Source organism: Megalobrama amblycephala, linkage group LG23, assembly GCF_018812025.1.
Source record: "Megalobrama amblycephala isolate DHTTF-2021 linkage group LG23, ASM1881202v1, whole genome shotgun sequence".
Taxonomy (NCBI): Eukaryota; Metazoa; Chordata; class Actinopteri; order Cypriniformes; family Xenocyprididae; genus Megalobrama; species Megalobrama amblycephala.
Window position 1 is genome coordinate 18,044,151 of NC_063066.1, and position 26,390 is coordinate 18,070,540.

A 26,390-nucleotide genomic window follows, 5' to 3' on the forward strand; every position below is an offset into this window, starting at 1 on the left:
TTCAATTATATAATTTGACGTTTGTTTTGTTCATATCAGATACACATTGCGTATGAAACAATAAAGTTTACTCTATTCTTCTCCCAGTTCACCGGCTACATCTATGTAAATCCAGTAGCTCTGAACCAACTCATCACGTGGCAAAACACATTCACTTCCACATATTTTACAATCGGAATATATCATAAAATTCATGATATAGTTAACAAGTTTGTGAATATTTTGAATAAAAAAGGAAAAACAATATAAACGTGATACCTACATATCTGTCAGCTTCATGACACGTCTCCAAATAATTAATATGTTCTAAAATAATGTTCTAAAATATCTGTCGCCTTTAAGAGGGCTCAGCTAGAATTTAGAGCCCTTGGAATATAGATAAATTACAATATAGATTTAGTTTGCAATTTGGATTTTTTTTTTAGATCCAATGAGTCCTGATAAATGCCATTTCTACTTCTGAAGTGATTCTTTTATAAAGACCACCGCTTTCTCACATTAAGTGAAGCAGCCCTGCACAGAGAGAATTATTGATTCTCAAGTCATCGATATCAACCAATTCAGCACCACCGCCATGGACACCACCTTGTAACGTCGCACTTAAGAAGATATACCTTAACCCTCTGGAGTCTGAGGCTGATTTGGGGCCTGGAGAAGTTTTGACATGCCCTGACATTTGTGCTTTTTTCAGTTGTTCATAAACATATAAATGACAAAAGTGTCATTAAACTGTATTCAGCACAAACTAGGCTACCATAATATGTGAGGAACATGTATGTACATGTTTGTGTTTTTGAAGGAATAACGTTTATGCGTGGTTATTGAAAAAACCAAAAACTTAAGTCACTGAAATAAGGCCAAAAAAATATATTAAATCTGTGTTTACAAGACTTCTGGGTATTGGAGTTTTTACTTCAAAATGTCGTAAAAAGTATCCTGCCTACTCGTTCATATAAAACAATATATTGATTTCGTTTTTGTAAGACACTTTTTGTCAAGAAACACAGTATGTGTGGAGGCGTGAATCATCATGAATAATGGGTGATTCACTCCTGAGAAGACAAAAGAATCACATTAAAGACCTGTAATGACCTGTATATTAATGAGCTCTTTCAGTCAGGTAGGCTGTGAAAAAACCCTCTGTGATCATGTCTCAAGCTCATCATGGTGAATATCAAACATACAGAAAAAACAGCAGTACTGTGAAATATTATTATAATTTAAAATAATGGTATTCTATTATATTAGAGTTAAGCAACTTCGTAAGGTATAGTTCAGGGAACACGCCTAGAAAAGGTATATCTTCATTTAAGGTATTCCTTTAGAGCCTTCGCAGCGTGCTAAGAGACAACGTTATCGGGAGATCCAGCCCTGTGGGGTATTTTGAGCTGGAATTTCACAGACACATTCTGGGGACACCAGAGACTCATATTACATCTTGTAAAAGGGGCATGATAGGTCGCTTTTAAAATTGACCTTGACCATGATCATATTTGATACTCAAATTTTACCTTTTAAGCCTGTATCAAATATGATTAATGATTAAGTTATTCCTTAAATTATTGCAATAACTAGCAACGTTTTGGCATCTTACATTTGTAAGCACAAAACATGGAAGGCAACAATTTAATAATTTCTGTCCATTTGTGGAAGTTACTAGCCTGGGTGCCAGCCCGAACCCCGCCCACAACATTTTTTGGACAAGAAGTTCGGTCTGGACTCGATCCATTGTGGAGTAATTATGCTCGGCTCCCAGAAGGCCGAGCCAATCAAATTGCCAGGGCGGGCTTTAATCGATGATGGACAGGCTATCTGCGGTTACGTAACCACCCACGTCATCAAAGAGCGCTTGGGTTGAATTGGTTTTCACCAACGATGACTGCAGCTGGAGAAGTAAGATGTTTAGATTCCGCTATCACGTCTGTAATAAAAGAAATCGACAGCGCATTAATTTTAAAAGACGAACAAAGAACCGCAATCAAGGCATTTGTTGATGGGAAAGATGTGTTTGCCGTCCTTCCAACGGGATTCGGCAAAAGTTTAAGTACAAGTTCAACATACGTCACTTACTGCGTTGCTCTGATTGGTTGTAGGTCTATCCAATTGAGTGCAGAGTTTTTTTTTTTTACTGGTTCGGTTAAGACACGCCCCATAATTCAAGTGCAATGGAGCAGTATCAGACTCACATTCTGCCTAGAATATGAGTATGACGAAGTCAGGCTAGGAAATTACTGTGGTCCAAAACAAAACTGGACCCCACTTTTATAGCATGGACAAAAACAGTTGTAGCATTCACAAACATATCTTTTTTTTATTACAGTGTATCACAGAAGAAAGAAGGTTTCTGGGTTCTTTAAAGCACCAGTACATACAGTAGATTCTAAAGAACTTATTGCAGAGAATTCAAAGTTCATTGTGGAACATAAAAAAGTCTCATACAGCGTCATACTGTAAAACCCCATCTTTTTGGTTCCAACAGGAGAATTTACTTTGAAGATATGGGCACAATGTGATCTAAGACAATCTCTTCAAGTATTCCATGTGTCAGAAACATCTCCATTATTTCTGTCACACCACAGGACTCTTGAAACCTCTATCTGTGTCACTGTCAGCATTTAAGCCTCTCTTAGCCCTCTGCTGGGCTCAGGATGATGCTTAGATATGGCCTTGTCTCCACCGCTGATAAAAAGGACGTGGGAAGTCTTGTTCCAAGAGGTAATTCCTCACTTTGTGCCACAATCAATCCAACACCACCCTCTCATTCTTCGTGAGTGAATTATGAAGTGGGAGGGAAGTTTCCTTGCTGGGTTTGTATAAATAACCTCTGTCTTTACTGCTGCGTGCACCTAACACTGGGCCTACCGGAACAATGCCTCACATGAGGTAGAATAGGAGATAGAATGGTTAGATGAAGATGAGATCGATAGAAAATGAGGGTAGGATGGAAGGAGGGTCAAAAAATGACAAAGATAAAGGGTTAAGGAATGTAACAAATCTGGTTCCTTTAGTACCCGATTAATGCTTATTTTACTTGCTTTTAATGAATTTTAAGCACCAAATAATTGATCATATGTGAAATTAATACTTTTATTCAGCAATGATGCATTAATTTGACCAAAGGTGATAGGGAAGACATTTATAATGTTACAAAAGATTTCTTTTTTAAAAAAAAAATCTGTTATTTTAAACTTTCTATTCATCAAAAAATCTTGAAATAAAAATGCATTACAGTTTTCACAAAAATATTAAGTAGCACAACTGTTTTCAACATTGATAATATTAGGAATTGTTTCTTCAGCACCAAATCAGCATATTAGAATGATTTCTGAAGGATCCAGTGACCCTGAATATTGAAATAATGGCTGTTGAAAGGAATAAATTATATTTTAAAATATATTTAAAAAGAAAATAATTATTTTAAATTGCAATAATATTTCCGTATATATTACTGTTTTTACTGTATTTTTGATCAAATACATGAAGCCTTGGTGAGCATAAGAGACTTCAAAGACATAAAAAAAACTTTTGAATGATAAAGAACAAATCTTTCTTTTTTTTAAATGTCTTAGGTTTATGTATATAACCCGGTTCCCTGACAATGAGAACAAGACGCTGTCAATGCAAAAATGCGGCATCAATGTTCACTCGAAAGGGAACCTCTATATCTTAATATCTATAGTGTGTATATGGCTTGTGACATTGATTGACCAGTTACTTAAGTTAATGAAGAAGTCTGATTAGAACACCATCAACCTCCCTTGCTGAAGGTGGGCATGAGTAGAGATATGTTTTAGTCAATGGGGGGAACGGGACTTTGGGAACATCAGCAGAAAACACAAAAAGAGGGAGAAAACAAGATGCTGGGGGTTGACCTCAGTCCGCATTCAGCACATAACAGCGGTGAGGAGGGGAAACAGAGCTACATAAACATTTAATGTCCTGATGACACACACACATATATCCTCCATCCATTAGTTTTACATTAGTCCATTATAAAAGAGCCCAACCAAATGCATGCATTATCAATATAGCTAGCTATGTGTCTCTGTGAGAGTTTGTGTACGTCTACAAACTACTTGCCAAAGCTTGTGTGTCCCTTCCATACGGTCTCTGAGAGTATAAGAAGAGAGCATCTCACGTTCATTATGCATGGGCCATGTTGACTTTCTGGAAGGTTCTGGGCTCAAAAGTGCACCAGGCCCCTCATAACTCCTAATTTTTTCATGACTCTGTATTTACAGAATCTACCGTACATTGTGACCGCATTTCTGCCCCCATTCCTGGGTAAAACACACACACATAGTAACAATAACAGTGCCCTGCTCATTTCAGAGAGCAATAATGACACAGTAAACACTCAACCTGTTACCTGATGACATGATTGACTAATTTTCAGGAACACACATTTTCTGTATCTGCATTAATATGAGGTTAGAGCAGAATGCACATGTGCGTATCTTGTATGGCTGCGCATGCATCAGGCACACACTGACACATACTCTCGCGTACTCAGGAACCAATCTGATGCTGATCCGGAGGTGAAATAACACAGACAGTACAGTCAATATTGTTTTGTTATTGAATAAGGAGTTAGGAAGAGAGACAGCAGGAAGAGCAGAGAAACACCCATCCTATCACACAGCTGTTCTCGTTTCCTGCTGCCCACACATATGTTGGGAAACAATGCCATTAGACATACACACGTTTTCATCCAGAGCACAGATGCATTTAACATCTCTGTAATCTTAACGGTATTAATCCAAACCTGCAGATACACCATACGAGAGCGCTCGTATAAAAACACACAGAGACCATCTCGAGGTTGTTTTGAAACTTGGGCTGTCAGTCATCGGAGACCTGTGTCTTTGCTAGCGCCGGACTGCAGCTGAGCCTGCTCAACCCCCCACACTGTCAATCACAGCTCGCTCTGTCTCTCTTTGCTGTGTTTTCCTTCATAAGTCATCTTAAACAATAGATTCAAAAAGTGTGAAAGGTTTATTTAATCTAGGACTGGCAATTAATTGAAAATGTTTCATCAAATGAATCATGTCATCGCTGTCGGGTGGTGACCAATAGTAATGATTTATGGCAAAAAATAAAAATGACGAAATATGGAGACACAAGGTTTCTGCCTGATAAATAAAATTAATAGTATTTTAATATTCATATTCATAATATTCATATTTATATTTGCTGATAAAAGCCCCCAAATGAAGATAATTCAAAAACCTTTTTCTGGCAGTGAAAGATATTATAAGTCACTTTAAAAGTCAGTATGTTGCTTGTCATTTCCATATCATTGAACATAAGCCTATCACTGCCTTACAGTCCATATCAATCCATTTTGCAATCAGGTTTGTCTGTCTGACTTATCAGTGTTTATTAAAGGACGTGTCTATGTACACATGCAGACTGACATCTTTCATGGTTGCATCTCGCTGTTTTTTTTTTTTTTTCAAATTTTAAAAATGCATTCAGTTCCGTTTTTAAATGAAAGAATGAGTACTGTGGGAACGGCTGCCACCTTATTCTGTACTACCTGTTCTCAGTAGAAGTGTGGTCACATTAGCAAAATTTCATCAAACTCATTTTCTTCTTTACTCCTATTGTGTAAAATACCTTCGAGCTACAAACCATCATCAAAACACCCAATGACAGCACAAGTTAAAGGTGCTCTATGTAAGTTTTTGACTGTACTAAAGCATAAAAATACCATAATATGTTAGCAGATATTTATTAAACATGCTGAGTTCACATACTTGTTTCTCTGAAAACCATTGCTACAGCCAGTTATTTTACTTTGAAATTTGCTTTCCGTGTCGGAATTTCTGTTTTTGTTTCGGTCTTTGCAAGACCACACGTTGCCAATTTACCCAATAGTATTATCGCCACCCCGGGTTGGCGGGATGTGGTAAACGCATGCAGCGAATTGAAGCCATGGAAGCCAGCGAACAAATTGGGTCAGAGATCGAAGATTCTACCCGACCTAAAAAGCCTCAGCATCCATCTAAAAATCTGTATGAATGGGAGCATATTAAAACGCAATATCAACTCATCATAAAACAATAAATCAACTAATTATCTTACAGTGACAAGTCTCCTTGCCTTCCAGTGTCAATTAAGATTGCTCCTGTTGCGTGTCTTCAAAATGGCAACCCACGAGAGTGTCGAGTCCGAGGAGGAGGGGGCGGGGAATCAGTACCCATTTAAACCACTAGCTGTCATTCTTACATAAAGCACCTTTAAAAACAGCGTACCTTAACGGTACAGTGAGGTTACCAGATGCACCATGGTACATTAATACATAACATAAATCTTACCATATAGTCCTACCATAAAATTTACACTGTACATTGTGCACTGTTGGTGTTTTGATACTGTTTGATGGAAAATGTAAACTCATAATTGTGAGTTATAATGTCAGAATTGTGATATAAATGCACAATTGCTAGAAATAAAGTCAGAACTGAGAGTTATAAACTCACAATTGCGAGGTAAAAATGCACAATTCGGACTTTTTTCTCGTTCTTCTTGTTTAAACACCCTAGATTATATTATCATTTACTACATAACAATTATTTCGCTAATACACATATAAATATAGCCTACCGCTTTGTGGAAATTAATTATTTATTATCTCCATGCGCGATCGCGGTTGATTAAGTTATAGTCAAACAGCACTTTGTCAGTTGGCATTTCATGATTTAACGTTAGATTAAATTTAGATCATAAAATGCCAACTGACAAGTGCTGTTTAACTTTATATAGTCTCGGAAAAAAAAGTTCGTTCATATTGCTCAGCACCTGAATGGGTTGATGATCAGGAAGCCTCAAGCATGGCCACTGCATGAAATTTTTGACAAGATTATCTCGTTTAAACACCCTAGATTACATAATCATTTGATTTACTACATAACCATTATTTAGTTAATAAATATAAAGTTTTTTTTTGTATGCAAGGAGGGAGTGATTGTTATAAATAAAATGGTTTGTTCAGCTCATTTGTGTTGTAATAATTGTCAAAAACAGAAGTATAACAGTAAATAAATATCGGTTATCAGGTACATAAACATGCAAATAATCGGTATCGGTATCGGTTATAAAAAATTAATATCGGTCGATCACTAATAAACTCCAATTCTAAAGGAAAAAATACTTTTTCTTAGAATTTTATCTTATTTCTTAGCAAGTTTATATCTATTCTGACTTAATAATTCATAATTCTGACTTTATAACTCGTAATCGCATGTTATAAACTCAGAATTGCGAGATATAAACACAATTCTGAGTTTTTAACATGCAATTGTGAGTTTATATCTCTGAGAGAGAAAAATTCAGAATTGCGAGATAAAAAGTCGCAATTACCTTTTTTATTTTTTATTCAGTGGCTGAAACAAGCTTCCATATGTTACAGTTTAACCAAGTGAGAAACCACTCCAAACGATTCAGTCCATGAGTGAGTTGTTCAAATCATTTAGACTGAATCACTAACCTACATGACCAATACATATAAAGGAACCGACTCAAAAGAGTTGCATTTGCAAATCTGGCATCGCTGGTTTTGGGCTGCGTTTCCCAAAGCATCGATATACTTAGGTTCCCTTTTGATATGGTTCACTCACATTGTGTCAGTTCACTTATGAGGGAAAAACTTTTCCTCAGAATCCTGAAGCCTGATTGGTACACGTCTGTGCAACTGCATAGACCAGGGGTGGGGAACGTTGATCCTGGAGGGCCATTGTCCTGCAGAGTTTAGCTCCAACCCTAATTAAACACACCTGAAGCTAATCAAGGTCTTCAGGATTACTAAAGTTACAGGCAGGTGAGTGTTTTTTTCAGGGTTGGAGCTAAATTCTGCAGGACAGTGGCCCTTCAGGATCAACGTTCCCCACCCCTGGCATAGACACATGGCATTTCAGCCCTCCAAAACGGTTTCTTGGGTCAGTAAATGTGATCTTCTTCGAGATTTATCTGTGAAACTTTACTGGGGCTTGTAATATGTTTAATTCAAACCTGATTAATGAGTCTAATGTCCTCAGCTTTTTGACTTGAATTGACACTGAATCATTGAGACGTCAGATCTCATTCTAAAGCCGAGTTCAGACTGCACGATTTTCAAAGTAGTCGGGTCACTGTTCTTTTCACACTGCATGACTATCTTGGCCAGCATTCAGTCGCTGCTGTGTTCAAATTGCACGATGGATCGGCGACAGAGGGTTTCAAACTGCATGACTTTACAATAGGAAGAATCGCCGACAACTCTGTCTGGCACGCAAACTACGTTTCACAACCAAACACACGCGAGACGTGACAAGGAAACAACGCGATATCACGCGTTCAAGACCGGAGTTCTCACGTGAGACTGGTCCTGCGTTTCAATCAGCTCCCTAGCTCCCTAGGTCGTGAATCAGTATATAATGAAAGTGAATGCGGCTGATACCCTGATCAGTGCCCTGACTGCTGAACTAGGGAGCTGATTGAGACACACGGTGGGATTATTATTAAAAATAGTAGTCCGCAAGAAGCTTGAAATATGAATTGCCTGTGTGCTGATTTGCAGCGAAAACAACATAAATAAAAGAAGAATATGGAGGAGGATATGGTTGGGGAGACTGTGGATTGTGTGTTCTGCAACGAGAGTTGGAACTAAATACATAACTTTTCAATGTGCTGCTGTTGCGGATGGTCAAGCAAATGTTTGTGCTTTGTTTTTGTTTTGTATAATTGTAATGTTTATCTGAAACGAAGCCATGCTTGCTGATATTGTGGTCTATAACTCCTCCCTGAACTCCCCGCTGCTCTGTATCTTGCTCTCTCATTGGCTGTCGGTCATCGCCGATGTAGTTTTCAGTCAGAACACTTTTCACACAGCAGGATTTTGAATCGCCGACAGGTCCAGATATTTAGCATGCCAAATATCTCACGGGCGTCGGCGACTCGTCGGCGATTCTCTTAGATCGCGTCTTTGCTCATTCACACTGCGTGATTGTCACTCGCGTGAACGAGCACCGATTTGCCTGTGATTTCGGGCATTTGTCGGTGATTTCTCAAAACCTGTCGGCGAGCCAAAATTGGGGCTAAAATTGGGGCTAAAATCGTGCAGTCTGAACTCGGCTTAAAGCAATGGCAAAGAAGATTCTAGCTGTCTTCATCCAAATCTGCAAATAAATACATCTTTGGTTTGTTTGTTTTTGTCTGATGAAGTGGTGCAGTTCAGTGGTGGAAGTTTTCTAGAGTGTCATAGTTGCAGGGGCATTGCATCACGCTTTGAAATTCGCCTCGCCTTGCCTCAACCCAAAACAAGAACAGTGTTTTAGATCAGATATTAATTATTCCCCTGCTAATAATGTCCATGAGGAGAGATGTGAAGAAAAAACTAAACTAAAGCACTTCACAGTATTTCAGGAATCAGCTAAAAAAAAGAAAAAAGAAAAGAAATAGCTTATAGTATCAGTAATGGTCTTCTGTTCAGGTTTAGGTTCTGCAGCTCAATGAGCTAAAATGTTCATTTGAAGGTTCAGGTTATATATATGGTGATATATTTTAAATGAACTCACATAAGTCACATAAGTCCTATTCCAAAAGCCAAGCAAGTTGCTGTCTGTAACCTACATACTATAGCATAGGCAACTGCCTTCAAGTCCTAACTGAAATGGAAACGCATAAATGACTGATTTGGAACGGACTACATGGCAGCAGCTCCATGCTCCACACTCTTGCGTGAAGCACACTGGGGACTTGACCCACTATTGATTTCAGTGGAGTTTGATGTGAACTAATGTCACTAAGCTAATGACACATTCTAAAAATAGTATTCAATAATATTGGGTAAAATATGTTATAGATGTATTATTTATAAATTATTTTATTATGCTTTTATTAAATAATTTTTACTAAAATAGATGTAAACATATAATAACGTTAAACAAATACAGAGAAACAAATCTTTTGAGGAGACAAGAAATGAGAGTGAACTAGAATAAAAAGACAGACCTAAGCTTCAGTCCTGGAGAATAGGATTGAAAGAAAAGAGTCAGAGAAAGTGAGGCCATTTAAACTAATGCATTTCAATAATCTATCCATTATCCATCCATACACAATGGTACTGTGGTGAAATAATGCCCACATCTTACATTGTACATGTTTGTGAATATAAGTGCAAAGTCCTTGCATCTTAAATGTCAATGCCCTGTTTTTCTGCTTGTAAGGGATTTTTTTCAAATGTTTGGGGATGGTTTGAGGAGATTTCTCAGTATTGAAGGAATCTCCTGAGGGTTTTTATAACTACGCAGCATTTCTTTAACCATCATGTTAAGCCTTTCATTTTATTTATTCAACTATCGCCATTTAAGGTTGAACAACCATTAGGAGCCTTTCTTATTTAAAACATCTGTTAACATGCAATGTGAAAGGGCATCAGAGGAACTATAAACATTTAGAAAAATAAATGAGTGAAAAACTTAAACTTAGATGAATAAACTAAGTCCCATCATGTATGCATTCTGAACTGAAGAAGGTCATGCTGTGACCAAAATGTTTGGAGTTCTTTGTTATTTTTCAGTAAAGATATGGTTTTATCTTGCATTTGGTTTTCTTGAAATTGTTCGTATTTATTTTAATAACATAATATATAAATGAATACAGTATGACATCAAATTTAAGGTTAGAAGAACAAAACATATGTACAACCAGAGTCCTTATTACTTATTTAAGGCTTATTTGCAATAATGACTGGCTGCTGACAGTACATTATCCTGTTTTTTTTTTTTTTTCCATCTACTTACCAAATAAACAAATTACTGTACATGTTGATTTAAGATTCAATTATTTTATTAGTTTACTTGTTGATTATCTTAAAGTTTCTGCTAAGGTTACCTGGGACAACAAATCAATTACACAGGTTAGTGGACTTAATAGAAAACATCTGACCACAGAATCAAGTATTCCAGGGAGTGCATTAAAAATAAGAAACAGGATGTGTGCGATATGACCTTATTTTGAATAAATAATTCATAAACAGTTAAATACTTTAAATCAGGACATGGTGAACAAAAAAATTGGATTAGATTATCTTTGATCTGATGTCTTGAAATGTAAAACAGAGGAATGAATTACTCAATAAATCCTGAACAGTGATTACTGTAAACATGTCAAAGACAAGCAAGGATAAACAAGCATACAGATGTGAGACTATACCGAAGCAGAAAATCTGTAATGATTCTTGGTGGAGTGAGGATCGAGAAATGTATAAAGGGCCAAAGCAAACGTAGTATGCAGTGCTTGCGTGTGTGTGTGTGTGTGTGACAGTGATGGAGTGAGGGTATGTTTGCGCCTGAAACTAAGAGGAGTCATTTCTGAAGACTAAAGATGAGCTGTCACAAGAGACGGACTGAACTCCCCCTTCAATCGATATGGGGGATTGGTTCCCTATGGGCCTCTGGAGTCCATGCAAGATTTTGGTCTTTCCACTTTTAAACGCTGTATTTGAGGATTACAAAACATTACTTTCTGCAATGTAGAATTAACATACAAAAAACCCTTTGAAACTACATTGACTGTTATTCGTTGGGGAAAAGACATCTAAAATGACTAATTAAACATTTTAGTGTTTGAATTTTACATCTTTGTTCAATTAAAACTATTCAAACTGCACAAAATGAAGAAAAATAAACTGCCGTGTCTTGAAAATAGGATAAAGCTGCAGCTATTGTAACACTGCCCACAGTCGAATGGCATATTCATTTTGCATAATAAAAGTATATATTTCTGAATCTATCAGCACTACAAAGACCCCTGGGAAGGGAGGGGGCTTCAGTCAATGTTTGACTCACTCGTTCTTTGCAACAGGCAGAGTGTTCTGCATGACTAACCAAAAGCAGAGAACTCAATAAGGACAGACAACACAGCTCAAATCATCAGAGAGAAAGACAGATAGGGAAAGTGCGCAGAAGAGAAAAAAAAAAGAGCTTTAGAAAAAGAGCAGAGCTTTAACAAATACTGCCAAAACTACATTAGGGAGCTCACTGCAAACAATAACTTTCTTATTGTTAGAATAGTTCTCGAAATGACATGGAAGGTGATTAACACCAGTGTTGTTTTTATATGACGTTTAGGGGCAGTTTCTGAAAACTTGTTTCCCGGAAGACCAATAAAAGTCAGTAAGATCTGGAACTGGCGGGTTAAGTCGAATCAAAGTTCTCTTCATTTTCAGACTACATAGACACAATATCACAATCATGTACTCTCAAACTTGTTTTTGAACTGGCACTAGTACAAGTACAATTGCAGACAAGGCAACATGGCACGAGATAAAGGCTTAAGTCTTACTGTATCTTTTTGGTCCGTCCTCCAAGCAGAAGGAGAGGGTCAATGTAGCATCCTCTTCAAAGAACTCTGTAGCAAACGCATCCCACCACAGACTATCACTCTCCTGGGGAAGAAGGAGTCACGGTTAATTAATAGGAGTTAATTATATGGTTTCTCAATCTTTGTCTAATTCTTTTTGAAAGGAGTAGAATGTGAGAGAAAAATGTAATATTTTGTGTATAGCTCCACTCGTTTTTGGATTTTGTATACATTACTATTCAAGTTTGGGGTCAGTACAATTTTTTAAATGAAACCACAAAAATATGAGGAAAATATTTTATATTTAAAAAAAAAATGTAAATATGAAGGAGTTACAAAACACTAAACTTGGTTAAGGTATGTATTTTCTAAAATGATTTGGCAAAAAAACTACAGCTACAGGTTTTATTTTACTATGCAAAAAAATGCATAGAAAAACAATAAGCTCACAGGAAGAAACATACACCGACTACAACATAATTATTAACATTTCATTGGTTCTCTCTTGTTTTTGCACATATTTGCACATCATTTCTTTGCAAAAAAAAATTATGTCCATAAAATTTTGCATGTTTCACTGCATTGTTACAAATAAAAAATTGATTCCCAGCAAAACTACACAATATGCTTACAAAATGTAACAAATGTTGGTCCCACTTTATATTAAGTGGCCTTAACTACTATGTACTTACATCAAAAAATAAGTAAAATGTACTTATTGGGTTCATATTGAATTGCAAAACACTTTTGCTGCTATTGAGGTGGGATACGGGTAAGGTTAGGGACAGGTTTGTTAGTATGGGTAGGTTTGAGGGTGGGTTAAGGGGTAAGGGATGGGTCAACAGTGTAATTATAAATGTAATTACATAAATTAATTACAGATGTAATTACATGCAGGTGTTTTTAAAATATAAGTACAATGTAAAAGCATGTATGTACACAATAAGTGCATTGTATGATTAATTTAAATGTAAGTACATAGTAGTTAAGGCCACTTAATATAAAGTGGGACCCAAATTTTTAATACTATTTGAATACAGGGGTGAAGATGTCAATTTTCCGAGGCTGGACATCACTTTTGGTCACTACTTTATATGTTTGTTTTTTTTTTTTTTATAAATAGAATTTGTTTAGTTCAAAATTAATATAATCATACACGGACATGTTTCTGTTTTTAATTTTTAATTATAATTAATAAGTAATAAACACAGACGCTTGCTTTCGTGCGATCACGAGAGCATCAGTTTAGAGGAACCTACCTTCCCTGATGTTTCCCTCCTTTCTCTTAAAGGGGTCATGAATTGAGAAATCAAATTTCCCTTGATCTTTTGACATATAAGTGGTCATTTAACAATAAAAATATCCTCTAAGTTCCAGAGCTCAAAACTTCCTTGTTAGTCCAAAAACAGCTTTTATTGAAACCAAGCTCAGAAAACAACTTGTTGCTGATTTTGTCACATTATTATGTCATAGTGTGATGAAAGACTAAATTGAAAATGATTTTAATATGCAAAACTGTTACCAATCATAGCAGCGGGTGTTTACTTTTTAGTCTTGAATGAGGCACGACCATCAAAACTGAGTGTTCGAACGAGAAGGTCAAAACAGGATGTAAAATAGCCTATTACATCTAAATTAGGATGTTTTATGATCTACAAATCATGGCAACATTATAAGTGGACCTCAGAGAACATTATAAAATAATAACAAAACAAAAAATACAGTTCATGACCACTTTAAAAGCTCATTTTGCGACCATCTAGCATTCAAATTACATGAGCTTAGAGCTTATAATAGCAAGATTTTTTCTTAATTAAAAACTGGTTGTGTAGAGGGCACCGGTGCGCTGTTATTAAAAGTCGACAATAACAACAAATTCATTATAAATAATGTACATTCAGGGCACCTAGAAACTCCAAATCCACGGCTAATGGAAAGATTTACTAATTCACTTGAATTAAATTAAGGCCACTCTATCAGATGGGCACGCTAGCTGCGAACATCCTCAGCGTATGTAAAATTAGACTCCACGGCATCCTGTGATTGACAGAGCTCTGATTCTAACAGACGTCGTTTAGGCCAACGTTGCCATCTAGCCGATGTTGCCTGGTGACAGATCACAAGCCCTCTCAGATGTTTACAATTAGGGCTGTCGACTTCAGGCAGCGTCACATTGCATAGTGGCCGACCCTGGAGACCTTTACTCCTGAGTCTTGTATTCGAGAAGCGCTGTTTTCCAGCGCAGAGGAAACGGTCTTGCCTGCTCAGTGTTTTGGGAGTGAGTCAGTACCCTATTACAACCTGCCGTCTTAGTCACTGTAAGTGAATGATCAGTTTTGACACCTTTGATTGTTTTTCCATTCAATAAGGCAGAAGGCTGATGCTGTCCAACACAGCTGGTTATTAGCACAGAGCTATCACCCAGGACACACACACAGTTTTGGCTAACACTCTTTTCCTTGCTTTGCACTTGTGTATGAGTGGATGTGTGTGAATAAACATGTAGTCACATTTAGCAGGATGCATGACTTCATCAGATAATCCTGCTTTAATTCATTTTTACCCTTTTCCCCATATTGGCCTCTTGTGAACTGACAAATCTTTGAGGTTAAAACAACCTTCCTTTTCTCTAATCACTAGGGCTGGGTATTAACAGATTTCATGAATCAGTTAGATTCTGATTCCCAAGTTGATTCAAACTATGATGCAAACTGTACAGGGAACACTGTCATTTGGTACATTACTATAATATTAAAGGTTAAAATGAATAAGTTCAAATTCAATTTTTCAAATTCAATATAATAACACTCAAATGTTATGCTGTAGACTAACATTTAAAGGGTTAGTTCACCCAAAAATGAAAATTATGTCATTAATGACTCACCCTCATGTCATTCCAAACCCGTAAGACCTCCGTTCATCTTCGGAACACAGTTTAAGATATTTTAGATTTAGTCCGAGAGCTTTCTGTTCCTCCACTGAAAATGTTTGTACGGTATACATATACATGTCCAGAAAGGTAATAAAAACATCATCAAAGTAGTCCATGTGACATCAGTGGGTTAGTTAGAAGTTTTTGAAGCATCGAAAATACATTTTGGTCCAAAAATAACAAAAACTACGACTTTATTCAGCATTGTATTCTCTTCCGGGTCTGTTGTCAATCCGGGTTCACGACTCCGCAGTGACGCTGCTGACGTGTTATCCGCTGTGCCCGAGCTTCGTTTACAGTCTGAGGGAGACGCACGCTGTATTCAAGCTATTCTACATTGTTTGTATTTTGGTATTACTATATTTTTTAAAATGGTGCGTAAGTGTGCATGTCGCGGATGTCCTAATCGCCAAAAACAATGACGTAAAAGTGCATTACCAACGCCGACAGATGAAAGGATTCAATGGAATCAATTCAATGGAAAGGATTCAGACAATGCTGAATAAAGTTGTAGTTTTTGTTATTTTTAGACCAAAATGTATTTTCGATGCTTCAAAAACTTCTAACTAACCCACTGATGTCACATGGACTACTTTGATGATGTTTTTATTACCTTTCTGGACATGGACAGTATACTGCACATACATTTTCAACGAAGGGACAGAAAGCTCTCGGACTAAATCTAAAATATCTTAAACTGTGTTCCGAAGATGAACGGAGGTCTTATGGGTGTGGAACGACATGAGGGTGAGTCATTAATGACATAATTTTCATTTTTGGGTGAACTAACCCTTTATATAGTCTATATAAACTTTTTTTATGGTTCTTTTCCAATTCATTGTTGCAATAAAAACATTAAATGGTGGCTGTCATAACTTTAACTTAAAGCTTTTCATGACAGATTTATTCAAACATTCAATAAATGTGACATCACTAACATGTTAATATAATGAATATGTAATCTAATGGATATATTTATTAAAATTTTCCCTGAGAGTTTTTTTTTTTTTTTTCAAGCTAACAAACTATGGTCATGGGTTTTTCTGAGGTAAATGTAACATTACTGTATGTGACATATTGTTCACAAGCTGTTTTATTGACATCTCTCTGCAGGTGAAACACAAATTCAAGGATTACATAAGAGCTCATATACATTTCAGGAAGTTGTATTGTCTTTTTCAACATACCTTCCGATAACTAGTAGTAATGAGGAAGAGGTGATCTGTTCACATACCGCTTGAACTGGGGAGCTACAGTGATTTGTCATGCCACATTAAAGCTTTATTATTTGAATTTTATTGACAGAATTTGAAAGCTGAGAATTTGTTTTATATAAAATGTATAAAAGCACAAAGCTTATTGTGATTATTATATGGGATGAATGCTACAAATATTTAGTTTAGTTTTGTTCATGCATCAACAGCATGGCAATCTTGGGATTTATGTATTGATATTGGTCAAAATAAAATTTGATTAAAATCGATTAATCGTTATTGTCAACTCAACTACAAATCACTGTCTCTTTTTCTCTTTCTCTCCCTTTTAGGTCTGAAAAACAGACCTTGTTGGCCTGTATCCTTGGTCAGTCTCATCTCCTTTTCAGCCATATCGCATTACAATGTAGTTTTGATTGATATCCCACCACTCTCTGAGCTCTCTTACAGTTCAATATCTCTTTGCAGCTCATTGATGGGTACTCTTGAGCTGAGCTTATCAAACAGTGTTTGTATCAGCAGGTGTTGACTGCTCTCTTTGAGTGTTCATTGATCTCCTCAACTCCAACATCTTCCTGATGCTAGGGTCAATGGCCCGCAAGGGGATCCATCAGTGCTGTACAGTCACCACCAATGACCTCTTCAGCACCGATGACCTTTGACCTCAGGTTAGGTCTTAGTGAATAACAATGATGAAGTAGTATTTTAAGTAGTCTTTTTAGACTGGACCATAACAAACACTATGTAGTGGGGTTTTTAATTAATAAAACCCCCACTACTATATATACTACCGTTCAAAAGTTTTGGGTCAGTAAGACTTTTTTTTAAAGAAAAGGAGAAATTTAATTGATCAAAAGTGACAGTATCTTCACACTGTTACAAAAGATTTTATTGCAAGTAAATGCTGTTCTTTTGAACTTTCTATTCATCAAAGAATCCTGAATGAATGTATCAGTTTCTACAAATATATTAATCAGCACAACCATTTTCCTAAGAAATGTTTCTTGAGCACCAAATCAGCATATTACAATGATTTCTGAAGAATCACGTGACGCTGAAGGAAATTCAGCTTTGCCATCACAGGAATAAATTACATTTTAAAATACATTACAACAGAAAACAGTTATTTTAAATAGTAAACCTGCAAATGGGTGATCAATGTCATTAATAATAATAACTTTTATTTGTATATTTTTATTTATTTGTATTTTTATTGCAGATTTTTAAAGCGTTTAAAGAGTGAGAATATCATAAAAAGCATAATAAATACAATTAATATTTTATCTCTATCTTAGCCGTCTTGTAAATCACAATCAGCAAAGACATACCATGAAATCACTTCAGTACATAATGAAGACAATGACTTGCATGTTCAAAAATGGTGAAAGGGTCCTCCATTATACTGAGAAACCAAGATATTGAGCATATAGGTTGAGATAACATGGATGAAATATTGAGTTAGCATGCAACATAATTACTTTACACTGTCATTGTTTTAATTACTCTGATATAAGCTAATTACGGAAGAGCATTAATGGCCGCTAACAGCATTATCAGTATCTGCAGCAGGACTCAGAGTTATAGGATTTCATTTATCTGCAAGGCAATCTGCATTGTCACAATCGATAGGAAATCTGATCGCCCATTTGCACTAATTAACCCTATTTAATGCCTCACCAGCCCTTGCAAACAGTATCCGCAAACTTGCGTACAGGTATGTGAAGTGCCAAAGTTGGAAAGGACTGGTTTTTTAACAGTTAAATAGGATCATTTCTTATACTGTACAGTAGTTCCCTAGCGATGTGATTTGCATTTATAGTGATATCTGTGCACCCCTGTTGCGCAATTTTTATTTTATTTTTTTGCTCTTGACTGACTGATGGAATAAACCAAAGATGCTGCATTTCAGAGACATAGATCATGTTTGATAAAGATGACATATAACACTGCAGCCAAGGGAGAGAGTCAGCTATAGATCAGTAATCTGTAGCTGACATAGAAAATGAGAGGTTCCTGCCTTCAGTGCTGATTGTAGCTGTCTAGCGTGCTATAGCTGATAGTGAGCTTTGATGTACAGCGCACCGATCAGTCCTTCAGGACCTCAGGTGAACTAACATGGGCGTCTGCACGGGCTGCCTGAAGATAAAGCCGTATTGATTGGAATGTCTAAAGGGATTCATCAATGTGCCAATGGTGGCTCTCGACCCAGTCACCGCTCCGCAGGGGCCAAGCAGCTCGGATTTATGGAAGATCCAAGAGCTTAGAGAGACAACAACGTCCCATATCCTTGGTAAATAACAATAGCAGCTGCTTTTTACAACACATACTGCACACACACCAACTAACTGATGGGGACTTAGACATAATGATTTTCATATGTACAAATTGTATATTCTATTCACTAACCCTAAACTTACCCTTAAATCTACCCATCACAGAAAACTTTCTGCTTTTTTACATTTTCAAAAAATATAATTTAACATGATTTATAAGTTGTTTTCCTCATGGACCAAAAAAAGTCCAAAATTTCAGGGTCAAGGTCAAAAATGTCTGTAGGGTTTAGCTAGACCACACATACACACAAGCACAGCGTTTTCAACAATTTCACTATTGTTTTTATTTTCATTGTTTTAATTTTAAAATACTAAAATTTTAAAAATTACTTCAATTTCAGTTTTAATGCTGCACATTTTATTTAATTCAAACAAATGCAATGTAAGCCATTTGGATAAAATAGTTGCTAGATTTGCTAAAATTTGCAAGCTTAATCTTTACACCTTTTGTTTGAGGCTGTTTGCATCAAATAAAGTGAGATTCTAATTTCTTTTATTTTCTTTCACTCATACAGTTTCACTATTATTTATGATTTCCTGCATGCTGGTTTATTATCATGGCGTCACTGTTTTACCTGCTACTAGCGACGTATAAAAACCTAACAGTGTTTTTTTGTTTTACAGTGGATGATGATCAGATGCCTTCTTCCTGTCTAACTAGGCATCAGAAATAGATTAAAATTCAACAGGCTTAGGATATTAATTAAAGCTGCAGTCTGTAAGTTTTGCCTCTTTGTCACCATCTCTGTTTGAAACCTACAATTGCAGTTATCTGGGGAATTATCATCTTTACGTGGGTTGTGTAACGGCATGGCTCAGCGCAGATTAACTCCCTGAGGTCTGAAAACGCGCCGGCGCGTTTTGCAGGATTTTTTTCACATTGCAGCAAAACAGACTTAGAATACTCCGTCATTTCTTGTCATAGAGACATAAGTAATATATCAATTGAAACTATAGAATGTCTTCTTTTATTTGTGTACACTCAGAGTAAAAACACAATGTTGTGCTTTTTGTAAAATAAAGAAAACTAACATGATGCGTGATCTCTCCTCTCCCTCTGAACGAAGTCCAATCTGATAGTTCTCAGAAAATGAACTGTAACTTATGAATACTAATGACAAAAAAAATGACACTTACGTCTAAAGAAACATTGAAATGTCAGGTTTTAAATCTTGCAAGTCAAATCGAAAACAAACATTCTGTGTTTATGTAATCTGTATGAAAAGAGAGCCATGTCAGAAGTCTGTGATTCAGCTCATTACCCGCTAATGCGGCCACGCCCACGAGCCAGCGCTATTCAGACGCAAATTCAGAGGCAATACATGCATTCATCGTCTCAATCGTGTATTTATTGTCTTGAAAAGTGTTTATTTGGATGTTAAAGCAATGGTTAGCGATCTCTAGAAGACATGCCTTTAGTTCCTAGTTCCTTTTCTTCTTTATATGAATTTGTGGCCTAAAGGTGTACAGAGAGCGCCCTCCGGCTGCAAGTATGAATTGAAAACACCATTCCTGAAATGTCCTCTTCTTCTTTAGAATAATTTGTGGACTAAAGGTGTACAGAGAGCGCCCTCCGGCTGCAAGTATGAATTGAAAACACAGTATCCAGCATTTATAGTGATGACAATAAATATTACTTCTCAGTATAGAAAATTGACATAAATATATAAGAATCCATCAATATTTCTCCAAATGTGCATGCTTTTAAGCTAAAAGCCTATATGAAATGCCATAGAGGTAACACAATTGTTCACACACTTTGCATCACAGAAATACATTATATTTTAAAGAATATAATAGAATACCATTATTTTAAATTGTAATCATATTTCACAGTATTGCTGTTTATGATGAGCTGAGACATTATTACAGAGGGTTTTTTTCACAGCCTACCTGACTGAAAGGCCTCATTAATATGCAAGTCATTTCAGGTCATTATTATGTGATTCTTTTGTCTTCTCAGGTGTAAATGGCCCATTATTCATGCAGATTCACGCCTCCACGCATACTGTGTTTCTTGACAAAAAGTGTCTTACAAAAACTAAATCAATATATTGTTTTATATGAAGGAGTAGGCAGCATAATTTTTACATAATTCTGAAGCAAAAACTCTAGTCTACAACCTCCAATACCCAAAAGTCTTGTGAACAGAGATTTAATATACTTTTTTTGGCCTTATTTCAGTGACTTAAGTTTTTTGTTTTTTCAATAACCATGCATAAACATTATTCCTTCAAAAATACAAACATGTACATACATGTTCCTCACATATTATTGTAGCCTAGTTTGTGCTGAATACAGTGTAATGACACTTTTGTTATTTATATGTTTATGAACAACTGAAAAAAGCACAAATGTCAGGGCATGTCAAAACTTCTCCAAGCCCCAAATCAGCCTAAGACTCCAGAGGGTTAATCTAATGTTTGCTGTCAGTCACCACATCAGTGTGGATACTGTACTTCAGAATCACGGATTCTAAGTCTTGAAAGTATGACCAAAATAAGAATTTTCACCAGAAAATATCATCTGAACAAGTAAGTATCATGTCTGCCACTTTTGTTCTGACCAACTGAGAAAAAAAGCATTACAATCACACTGCCAATGGTGATTAAATCTAACAGTCGCTGAGCTCGGATCACGTCAAATCATGCAAATTATTATTATTGTTATACTTTGTTCTCAAATTGTTAATGTTAGCAACATCAGCATTGAGTGACTATGTGTATTTAGAGTGACTATGTGTATTTAGTGTGTGTTAGCATTACCTGTAGATTTCAGTTTCTGTAGCCAATCCACAGTCCGAAGTCTTTTGCTTTTGACTACGGATGAATCTCCAGTTGTCACTAATGATTGTCATTTGGATTTTTCTGGATTACAATCCACAATCAAAATGATAAGTTTAATTATTGCAGCTGCTGTGAGAAAACGCTATAAATGATCTGTCTCAGCATCCTCCACATGCCATATAGCCTACTAGCTGGGACTCCTTCTTTATGTGAACAGACGTGACATAATGACGCAAAGACGAACAGCTACATGCTCGAATATCCCACAGAAAACCCACCAGTACCACCCAAATTAGAAAACATTACAAGCTTACCATTGTGAATTGAGCTTATGTAAGGAGATAGTTTTGAACACTGGCTGGTTATGTACTTGGTCAAAAATTGATTTTGGATCATTTTTAACCAAAAAAAGTTACGGACTGCAGCTTTAAATAAAAATAGAAAAAAATAGTAATTTTGTTTCCTAATCACCTAAATCCAACTGTCTGTTTTAGAATGTTTGGAAATTCTGATTTTATTTAGAGGCAGCGTGTTCTAGCATTAATAGTACTACAATAAGTATCAACATCTCTGTTTTGAATGGTACTGAGCTGAAGGCAACCTAAACGTTCACACGATGTGGGAATTGGCGTAAATTGTCCTTATATATCCACATCTGCGAATTGACATTTAAAAAGTCCTCAGCCAGGCAGACTCCATTTAGACTCACCTTTCAGGACTCATGAAATGTACACAAGGTCTTTGATGAGCTGAACAGAGCTGTGTGTGGGCAATCACGCGCAGGGTTTGTACAACTGCTGTTGAACTTCTTCCACCTACATATCAGTGACAGCCGCCGACAGATCTCAGGGAATACTAACGACGTAAACAAGCCAAAACCACAGTAGAAATGGCAGTAAACACGTAAACAATTCATGCATCAATTCATGATACCTCATTTTAGTAAACAAAGACAGCATAAACAACATTTATGGGTATTTTTTAGCAAGCTGTTCTTGCTTGCTTGTCCTTGTTCTGCTGTTGTTTTAAGAACAACTGAATGTCGACAATATTTGAGTATAAGGTTAAGAGCACATGATCTGAATTATGCAAATGCAATAAGGCAAGGTCAAGTGAACTAATGCCCTTCAGAAAGTCCTCATATGACACACAGAGCTGGACCACTTAAAACAACTCCAGAACTGTGCCAACATTGCACAGAACATGTATTTCTACATCTATGAAATAGCTATTTTATAATTTAAAAAAAATGCAGCCTCGGACTCAATAACATTAAAAAGTCCTTGAATGGTAGTGTACATATTTCTAAATGCATGTTTGTGCTAATTAACACAACATTAAAGCATTTTCAGCTAATTTTGTGCTAATAGATAAAGATGCATGAAGGTTCACAACCTGTCCGAATATTGATGACGTGCAGTAAAAAACCAACACATGCAGAACGTTGACAGCAGAGAATTTGATGTTTTATCAATGATAACACATTTGAGGCTCCTCAAAAACATCATCGCTCAGGGCTGGACAAAAGGAATCAAAAATATGATCTGTACAGAAAAAGTCTAAAAACAGGAAGTTGGTAAAAAAGGGCGATCCCTCTTTATCTGTTATCAGCGCGACAGTGTAGCCTGGAAGGAACTTTGGGAAAGCCGCAGGAAAAAGGTGGGACTATTGTCCTAGTATCCTGCCAGTTTGAACGCCACCTTATTGTTCCAGAGAATCCATTTTTTACTTCTGTTTTGTTTTCAATGTAATGTCATATCAGCCAGGACCCCATAACCTGTTTTTGCATAATGCAGCCAATTGATAAGAAGGTTGTACATTATATTCTTCCCATAGAGAGTGCAAAATAAAGTTTAAAGACTAAGTCCACTGCTAAAGAAATAATACGATAGATCTCACTCCTATATGGCTGACTGCTTAACAAAACTCGTCAATTTGGGCACGTCAATTGATGCTAGACTTTTCATGTGCTCTTAAAACACAATCATCGTCCATCACCTGCTTTCTACAAAATCAATTAAGCAGCATGTAATATAAATGATGATGGACATGGTTAGACTGATTTGCCATTTGGTGCCATTTTAAGCTCTTATGGGACTGTGGAAGATCTGCAGTGATTGGTTTACCTCGAGGACTTTGAGACTGAGTTTCTCCACAGTGAAATGCATTATCGATCGCCCTCAGATCAAAACGAAACGCCGCTGTGAACTCGCACTGCTCCTTTGCATAAATGCATCCCATTCCAAAACCATTAGACATATTAATAAAGCTAGCCTTTCATTTGTTGTCTTCCTGGTGACCTCTCCTTCTTTTTCTCACTCTCTCAGAGCTTGCGAATTTTAAGAAGCATTATGCTGATGAGCTTATACCAGGTGAGGTCGACAAAACTCCTCCTCTGAATGTTAACCAGCATGCTTGTTTGCATATGCTTATGTGGCAGGTTATCCAGCAAACCTTTTAAATGGCAGCAAACATGTTTGATGCTCTTTCAGCATGCATGCCTCTAGGCAAACAAGTTTAAATGCATGTTTGCAAGAGTACAAAACTCTATATGGCTTCTATTAAAGAACCACTCAGTCATTTTTGTTTATGCTGCACAGGCTGATACAGCAGTCAAAATGAACCTAACGGCATGGATGCAGCATAATGCAAAAGCATGCTATTGTATAAATGTTCAGTTCAGTCAGTCATGATTAATTTATTTTGCAAGTGAAAGCGTCCAAAAAAGCATGGTAACTAAGATAAAGTGTATCTAAGAATCAACGTCCATTTCAAGAAAAGTCAGTTCATTCTATGGCCATATTTGCATTAGTGATGTCCAGTTAGCAATCGAATCATTCTTCTTATTAGTAAACTGAAACAGTTCGCAGCTTGAGTGAGCACAGATCTTCAAGTTACTTAAAACTCAGTTTCTGACTGTCACTTCGACTCAAAATGAGCTAAAATCCAGGAGAATTTGATCCTATGATGCTGGTTTTTGCCATCTCAATCAGCACTCCAGTTAGTGCAAGAATACACTGAACTGAGAACAGTCTTTCGGACATATCTGACATGCTAAGGACTGTCTGCCGAGGTTGTATGTATCTGATGTCTTTTGCTGAAAAGCATAAAGTATTACAAGTATTGGAATTCTGATGGCAGTAGTTCCTGAGTCAATAGCAGTGCTCTGATAGCAGTTCTCTCTCGAGTCAAGGGTCGGTAAATAGTTACAACAGTTCTCGAGTCACCAGTACACTGAACTGAGAAAACATTTCGGACTCGGGCATGTCCGCAAAGAACTGTTGAGCTGCTGATATGGGCAAGTGTGAACCGAGCAGTGGACTTGAACGAGGGAGTGAAATTACTGAAATTTGTTGTTGTTGTTGTTTCTCATGGCTTATGTAAATAGGTGAGTTAATTATGGAGTTTATTCACTATATATGATTTAGACATTTAAACATATGTGTATCATTATTGGGTTCTTTAATAATAGAATTGCGTATACATTATGTCATTGGGTGATTATGTAAACAAACTGGTGAATCAGTTTATTTAACCGGTTTAGTGTAACAAACTGTCCGAAATTGTCCAGTTACAGAAAATAATCTGACTTCCCATCACTAATTTTCAATGGGAAATTAAGCATTTTGGGCATGCAAGAACTCCTATCTACTTGAACGGGGAAACACAAAAAACTCAACTGCTTGCCAAACTCCCATTTAAATAATGTATTTTAAATCAGCGACAAAATCTGACATCAACTTCTAAAGCTTCTAACGGCAGCTACAGTGATGCAATGAATTTACCAACTGGCTACTGGCTCTTTTATTTAGAGGGCGGGACTTATTCTGCCATATTACGCATTGCACTTTCTCACATTCAATACGAGAGAATCATCTTGGTATATACACAGTCTTTGGTAGTATTCGGCTGATTACTGTATGTGATTTCATCACTGCGCCAAGTGGTGACCCACTCCATGTAAAATAAAAGCTCTTTTAGTAGACTACTTATATGAGTCATGCAACTGTACTTTATATTTTTAGGAAGTACTATTCATTTATTGATATTTTTTAAGTTGCTTTTTTCAGAGTTAAAAATTATGTTAAATGTTAAAATGTCCCAACAGTTTTTAGAGGAAACATCCAAAGGTTTAAGCCTTTACATCAAAAGAAAATGCGCTTGAACAAGTTAGTTTTGCATGTGAAGTTGGACATTTCCATAGACAAATCGGTATCTGTAACTAATGCAAACTACTTTAATGTGAAGCGAATTTGCGAATTTTCAACATTAGATTCCTTAACGGGATACAACCAACTGTTAACTGGTTGAATATTTCACATTATGCAAGCCACTCCCAATATTAACAAACATACAGTCAAACCAAAAATTATTCAGACGCTAGATATAATTTTTTAATTTTTTTACTAGTGGGTGCAGGACACTATAGATCATTTATGTAAGTGAGGATAGCAAAATAAATTAATCTGTGACATATTATACCCAAAAATTCTTCATACAGTGGACTACAAGTAAAATTGATATAAATTTGGGACCAAAAATTATTCAGACACTTTGACCTGACCATGTTTTGCTTAAGTGTTATCTGACATAATTAAGATTATTTTTTTTCAGACACAGTTTAACTCTGAGATCTTGTCATATTTTATTACCATTTTTTTAAACTATAGTGAATAAACTGTAATAATGAATGAAATGTTCAAGGCTATATAGATTTTGGTTTGACTGTACCTTGAAGGGTAAAAAATAATTGCTTTCAAGAAAAGTACCTGGATGGATG

The 26,390-nt window shown here is 36.4% G+C and overlaps 1 protein-coding gene across 2 annotated transcripts in view; it reads right to left on the bottom strand.

Moving 5' to 3' along the window:
- ldb2a (LIM domain binding 2a) overlaps positions 1-26,390 on the bottom strand; it is a 68,165-nt gene that overhangs the window by 37,959 nt on the left and 3,816 nt on the right. For both annotated transcript variants that reach the window (XM_048176327.1, XM_048176326.1), the window contains exon 2: positions 12,328-12,430. In XM_048176327.1, coding sequence (XP_048032284.1) covers positions 12,328-12,430 — 103 coding nt within the window. The remainder of the gene's footprint in view (positions 1-12,327; positions 12,431-26,390) is intronic.